Genomic DNA, 7164 nt, shown 5'->3' with positions numbered 1-7164 from the left:
GGAGAAAAGGGGGGGCCAATAAAGAACTTGAAAATATTCATTCTGGAAAATGAAGCCTTCCGGACCCGCCGTCGGCTTCATTCAGGTGTTCGCAATCGTTAGGGACTCATCGGTCTGTCCATTTACCTCGGTGCACACCAATGTGGTGGGTGGTAAAATGGCGTTTATTTGCTCGTAACAACAACTTTTATAGTTTACCATAGTTTCGTCTACGCCCCTCAGGCGCTTGCGTAACTACCTCCTTATCTAGCTGCTACAGGCATTATTACCTTATTTGGTTACAATTGGCACTACTCCCTTATCTGGTTACTATTGGCAACGATCCGGGGGTGGATCCTTCTTGTGTTCGCCGCCTACATTTCCCCCCCTTTATGCATAAACATGTCTACTACATCCTGAGAGGACCCTAACCGCGTACAACCGGAGCCCCGCTTTTACGCCTATACATGCCGTTGTCCTCTCAGTCAAGCCTTGCCCCGTTACATCCCGATTCGCAACCTAATCCTATCCTATCCCTATTCTAATGCGCTTTCTATTTGTCCTCAAGCCTTTAGCATCTTCTCATATTCGTCGCGATAATCAAGTGTACGATTAATCATCTTACGCATGCGGCCTAACATCATTTGTAACAGACAAGGCACACAGATTACCAGAAGCAAAAGAACTACAAGCCCTAAAAGCAAACCCTTTAGCAAATGCACACCCCATTCCCCGATACCTCCGAATAGTCCACGTAGCCAGTCTCCAATCGGATCCTTCTCCACGCCGATTTTGTTGACGTGTTCCCTCATAAGCTGAAACTTCTTGTGTATAGATTCACTGTGATCACTGAGATTAAAACAGCACATTCCTCCGACATCCTCACAGCCATGACCATGAGCTAAAAGCAGGAAGTCAATAGCCGCTCGGTTCTGCAGGACTGCGTGTCTGATGCTTGTGACGTCAGTTAATAAATCGCTGAGAAGTGAAGTTGTTAAATTAGCCTGCTTGATGGACCAGCAAGCCAGTCTCTCGATTTTCCTTAAGGCTTGTGCGGCTGCTACTCCTGGGGCAAGAATGGATGCGAAGATTCTTGCCGTGGCGCTCCAAAGCTGTACTTCATCCGAACACGTACTGTCCAAATGTGATATACTTCGCCTGCGCCTTGTCGCTGATCGAGACGTGCCGTTAACGAGTATTTTAAGGATCTCTGTGTGATTAGGTGCTAACATGGTGAGTTTCCCTAAGTAGCATGGACCTCCTACCGGATTCCTTGGAATCCCTTGCCAAGCACGGTCCCCGCAAATGAGGAAAATGTTGGGTGGTAATGCTTTCGGCTCAGCAAAACTTTGCGTCTTGCCCAGGAACCATGCCCTTGACGTGAATGCATGATAGTAGGGACTTCCACAGCACCCGCTTTCTTTACCCAGATATTTTACTGTAATGCTAGGGCAGGTTAATGTAACCCCACTGACATTAAAGGATTCTGAACTATTGACCCACGTACCTCCCTGCATTGCGCATGCTTTCCAAGCAGGGTCCTTGCTAAGAAAAGTTTTGGCGCCAAAGGTGTAGCTGTACTTACCCTGCTTCCGGGAACAATTGTACAGCATCCAAAATTGCGAATAGTACCCACAATATCCCCCTCCCGAGAAAAGAACGTGCCTGTTCGGTGAAACGATTGTGAATGGTTCTGAGGAGTTAGTGCCTTGATTAAAGAAAGGGTTCCTCCACGGGAACCGTTGGAAATCCCGTATTATCTGCACACGTGTCCAACTGCGGGCATAGGTGGGTTGAGGATTTCCAAAGCCTATGCATCCCGCAGCGGTGGCAGTGACATTGAGGGTGACATTGGGAAGGGATTGAGAGCCTAATAGCTGCATCTCTACCGGATCATCCCAGAGGGAGACGTTCAATCTGGATAGCAGACACTTCACCTTTTGATAGCTGAGAGTGCTCGCATAATTGTTACCACCTTCAATCTCAGCTGACGCAATAAGTAGGTCTTTCCCTAAATTTCTGCAGTCGGTATCGCTGACGTACCCTCGGAAATCCTGTTCAAGGGTCTCTAGTGGGATACCGATTAAACATGTCCGAAACGGTGAGGTGGCTGACTGCGCGGAAAGACAGAAATCTGTCTGGCCTGTACGATTGGCCCAAGTAACCCAAAGGTTCTCTGGCTGCTCCATTAAGTGTATATCTGCGTTTACCCCTTTAGCCCCAAGTAGAACCAAGAAACAGACAACAACGGTAATGTTAGTATTTCTCGTTGGCAGCAAGGGTCTCTTTTCCGGGTCTTTCTCAATCTCTCTCGAGGACTTCTTCTTCTGGTGTTTCTTGTCCGCCTTTCTCATCCCTAGTTGTCCAAGCAGAAATGCCTGCAAAGGGAAGGCTCGCCTCATTTTTCTTTGTGGAATCATTGCCGCGACTTACATCCGGTTTAACCTTTCTGGAGGGAATCCAGATAATTCTATCTGTCTCCCCATTCTTGACCGCGGCATAGCCCCGACCCCAAACCAGGATGTTCCATCCCTTTTCCCACTCACCCGTCTCTGTGCGTACCTTGACAGGTGGCCCTTCGGTGAGGATGGTTGGCTTCCAATGTTTCTGCATTGGGGTCTTAGTATTCTCACCTCGCTCAAAATGATTCAGCGCATACAATGCTTTTGCCAATACCTCCCCCTGCTTTGTTGTAGGAATTCTTCGCATAAAGTCATCTCCTTCTGCGAGTATACGGATCTTATCCTTTAGGAGACGATTAGCCCGCTCTATTATGGCCTGACCCTGGGAATTCCCAGGGATTCCCGTTGTATGCGCTATCCCCCACCGTTCCAACCATTCTCGGGTGGATTTTGAGGTGAAGCAAGATCCATTGTCTGTTTTTACTGTCTTAGGTTTTCCTAACGCGGCAATGGCTGTAGCCCAGTGCTGCTGGGCTGCCGCCGATGTGACACGACAATGTTGGGTCGCCACCACCACCGACGAAGCAGTGTCTACAGTGACGGCTAACCAGGAACGTGGCGCCATTCTTGTCTCCAGTGTAAAATCTGTCTGCCATATCTGTAAAGGTCCCAGGCCCCTAGGGTTAACGCCAGCCTCCATTGCAGGGGCCGAATTGCAGTAAGGACACGCCTGAACCACTTCCCTTGCCCGCTGCTTAGATATAGCACATGCCCTAGATAGGGCACGGGGCCCAATGTGGAAAGCTGTATGGAGGTCTTTGGCTTCCCTCAATGGGTACGCCTGAAGGGCGGCCTGAGTATCCGCCATAGTATTTCCTTCTGTAAAAAACCCTGGTACATCGGAGTGACTGCGGACATGAAGGACTGCGACCATGGCTGTCCTCTGGCTCAGCGCATCTTCTAAGATGAAGGCGGCCGTCGTTGACGGCACCCCCTCCTTACCCATCTTGAATAGCATTTTTGCAACAAACGCGGAATCAGTTACTACATTAGTGGGTGTCGTCGGCCATAACAGAAGCGCCATAGCCACAGCGCGAGTCTCTAACTGCTGTACACTTGCTCCCGGGTCAACGATCTCTTTAACTTGCCACACATGGCCCTCCTTCCAAACCACCACCCCTTTATGGGTGCTTGAGGAAGCATCGGTAAAAACTGTAGGCCCTACCACAGGGCGATCGGTAACCCTTATTTTCAAGGAAACAAGCATTGGTCGCGCGATGTCAAAAATAGGTGGCGAGTCATCATTTCTTATTTTTCCTGCAAATCCCCTAAGGGCTAAAAGGACCTCCTCTGGAAACGGAAGGAATGAAAGGTCTTGTCGGAGACATGCAGGCAACATGAGGATGTCAACATCCTTTCCAAAAATCCTGATAGCTGAGGCACGGAGCTTGACGATCAAAAGAGCAAGTACCTCCAGCCAAGCAGTAAACGCCCTAGTGGGTTGTGTGGAGAACACCCACAGACATGGCCTAGGGTGTGCTGACAGCTCCTGCCCTAGGACTCCTACTGCCCCTTTTTCACATCGAGAGATCGCTCCCTCAAGTGGAAGATCGGGGTCCCAATGCTCCAAAGCAGCCGTAGTGGCAAGCTGTATAATCTCACTCCATGCTAACTTCATGTCCAGATTCCACTCTCTCTTCTCGTTCGGATCAGACCCTTTCAACTGCTCGTAAAAAGGGCTCATCAACCGTGGTGGGATCCCTAAGGCTGGTCGAATCCACTGGAGGGACCCCACTAGTTTCTGAACATCCCACAAGGTGGAGATCTTTGGTTCTGCTAATACGCCCGCTGGAGCTATGTAAGTATTTCCCAGCCGATAGCCAAGGTACTCTACACCAGGCTCCCTTTGGATCTTGTCCGGCGAGATGGTAAACCCCGCCCCTTCTAACACACTTATGATCTCCTCTCCAACCAATTCCAACTTTTCGTTATCAGAAGCAGCTATCAAAAGGTCATCCATGTAGTGCAGCATGCACAAGGATGGGTGCTTACGCCGGAAGGGTTCCAGTACTTGCCCCACAACCAGCTGACAAATAGTGGGAGAACATGCCATCCCTTGAGGCAAAACCTTCCATTGGAACCTACGCGCAGGAGCCTGATTGTTGATAGAGGGAAGGGTGAATGCAAAGGCCTCACGGTCTCGCTCCGCGAGGGGAATAGAAAAGAAGCAATCTTTGAGGTCCAAGACCATCAGAGGCCAGCCCCGCGGAAGCGTCGAAAGAACTGGTGCCCCCTGCTGGACTGCCCCAAAAGGAATAAGCTTAGCGTTAACAGCGCGCAAGTCATGCAACAGACGGTAGGATCCAGATGCTTTTCGGATCACAAAAACAGGTGTATTCCAGCAGCTAAGCGAAGGTTCTATATGTCCTAATTGTAATTCTTTCTCAACCAAATTTATCAGCGCTACAAGTTTAACCTCGGGGAGGGGCCACTGATCAATCCACACAGGAGTGTGGTCTGGCTTCCATTTCAGTGGAATAGCCAGGTGTAGCGCTACAGTGAGAACAGTGGCCCTTTTTATAAATTTGTCAAGCGAAGCCCTAGGCCTTGCAGGCAATCTCTCCCTAAGATGCTTCCTTTAACTGAAGCTACTGCCGGGAAGAAAAGCAAAGGCCGTTCCAACGAGCCATCTCGATTTATGACCCCAACCTCAATCAACTCTCGGGATTTCTGCATGGGGATTCCCCCTCCTATGCCATGAACTTGTGTACTCGCAGTTTCCATCAATGGCCAATCAGTGGGCCAATCTTCTTCTGAGATGATGGTAATATCAGCCCCAGAATCCAGCAACGCAGTGATGTAAACCGTGCGCTGCTTCACTGGATGACTACCTGTGTTAGTCATCATAACCCTAACCAAGGGGCGATCCTCGTGTTCCATGGTCATTGCCAATGACACAGTGGGACGGGTCGAGAGAGGTCGTGACTCTGTAGAAGATCCTCTCACTAGCCGTAGACCCTGATTTATGCCTGCCTCCTGCAAGGAAGATCGAAACCTCCGGCAAGCCCTGGCTGTGTGTCCCAGCCCTCTACACAGTTGGCATCGCTCACGATCGCCTTCCAATCTCCTCTTGGGGCATTGAGCTTGGTAATGTCCTGAGGATCCACAAGAAAAGCATTGTCCCCGAGCACGAGCACCCTGTCCGCTCTGCTTATCCCTTTCTTTATTAACTACCGCCATGACCAAGGGTTGAATGGCCGACGACACAGCCGACGACACAGCTGTTGCTACCCCCTGGTCTGTTAATGGAGCAACTCTCTGCCTATCTAGGATATATTTAATTATCTCCCCAGGTGTCGTTAATGTGGATGGTGCTGCCCGTATGAGCCGTTGAATATCCGGGTGCGACTTTTGCCTAAAACAGTCAATAATCACAGGAGCCCGCGCCGAAGATGGGAGATCCGATCCTTCGACCGCCTTTATGAGGCGATTAGCGAAGTCCACAAAGGACTCCGACGGCCCCTGTGTAATGTCTGCCCAGGGGTCAGCAGGCTCCGCTAACCGGGCAACTTCTCTGAGTGCTTGGAGAGCGGACGCTGTGATGGCAACCAGCTCTCCCGGTCTCAAAAGTGCGGCCTGGCCCTCTGGGTTCCCAGTCATTCCATCCGCCAGACCCTGTAAGCGGTCCAAAGTAGTCCGCTCCCCCCGCCCCTGACCGTTAGCAGGATGTCGAGGGTCCCGGGTAGCTGCCGCCACTACCGTCTGCAGCTGGATACTCCACGCATCCATCCACAAAGCATATTGGGCGGGAGCTAGTAGAACCCTCATAAGATTCATAACATCATGCGGCAGCAGCGGGGAAGACATAAGAGCTTCCACCTCTGCCATAGTGACTGGAGATCATAAACCCTTGGTCCTGACCGTGTCGGCCAATCGCGTAATCAGTTTTGGCTCCAGAGGGGTCCAAGCCGGTCCCTCTGTTTTAATCACCACAGGCATTGCCACTACGGATGAGCTCTCTGTTGTAAGTTCCTCCCTAATCCTTGCCCAATCAGTTAAAGCCGGCCCAGGGGCTGAGCCAGAGCACCCCGACTCCGCCCTCTGTCCAACCCAATCAGTTAAAGCCGGCCCAGGGTCTGAGCCAGAGCACCCTGACTCCGCCCTCTGTCCATCCCATCGGGGCACACCATCCCGCCATATACATAGCGATAACATAGCCACACCCTCCTTCTCCGCCCCTCCCAACTCCTCCAAAGAAGGATACAAGCCGCTCCCCACATAAGGAGGAGGGGCGGCGGGGGCAGAAGGAGGAGCAGAAATTGAGCAAGAGCAGCCGTTATCTGTTTTGCAACAATTGCAGGATGTTTCAGCAGCCTGTGGCGCAATCCGCTCAGCGGTCTTGGGCGCGGTCGCCTCTCCGCGCGCCATCTTAGCGTCTTGCCACGTGGGCATCTTGTCCTTCTTCTCTCCATCTGGAGGCTCCACAAGTGGTCTCATTGTGGAATCTGTGGGAGACACCTTTCCTCCCCCCAAACCCTGCCAAAACTTCGCCTGCTCAGATGTAATCCGTTCATCCCGCGCTGTTTTCAGCGCCCCCAAGACCAACCCCCAGGTTTTCAACTCTCCTGACTTCCCAAGCACCATCGCCCGCTGAGAAAGCGTTGCGGTGATGAGATCCCAGGACCCCGGGGTATACAAATCTGAGGGAGATGTAAGCAGTCCCTCCTTTTGTAAAAGGGACAACATTGCCCCTATTTCCTTCTTAGAAGGAGACGTTTTCCCA

General features: G+C 51.2%; 2 protein-coding genes across 2 annotated transcripts; both read right to left on the bottom strand.

Moving 5' to 3' along the window:
• Positions 1–542: 542 nt before the first annotated feature.
• Positions 543–1496, bottom strand: LOC136053830 (syncytin-A-like). Its single transcript, XM_065744787.1, has one exon. It carries the CDS (start codon positions 1494–1496, stop codon positions 543–545), a length of 954 nt encoding a protein of 317 aa, XP_065600859.1.
• Positions 1497–4631: 3135 nt separating this feature from the next.
• On the bottom strand, positions 4632–6464 carry LOC136053829 (igE-binding protein-like; the record flags this gene model as incomplete). The annotated part of the gene is given in 2 exon segments (XM_065744785.1): positions 4632–4682; positions 5616–6464. Coding segments are annotated over 2 exon segments (900 nt in total), but the record flags the coding sequence as incomplete, so codon positions are not given.
• Positions 6465–7164: the final 700 nt, after the last annotated feature.

Source organism: Cyrtonyx montezumae, unplaced genomic scaffold (genome assembly GCF_038088225.1).
Source record: "Cyrtonyx montezumae isolate F1298 unplaced genomic scaffold, pur_monq_1.0 scaffold_31, whole genome shotgun sequence".
NCBI lineage: Eukaryota > Metazoa > Chordata > Aves > Galliformes > Odontophoridae > Cyrtonyx > Cyrtonyx montezumae.
This window is presented reverse-complemented; position numbering and strand designations above follow the sequence as displayed.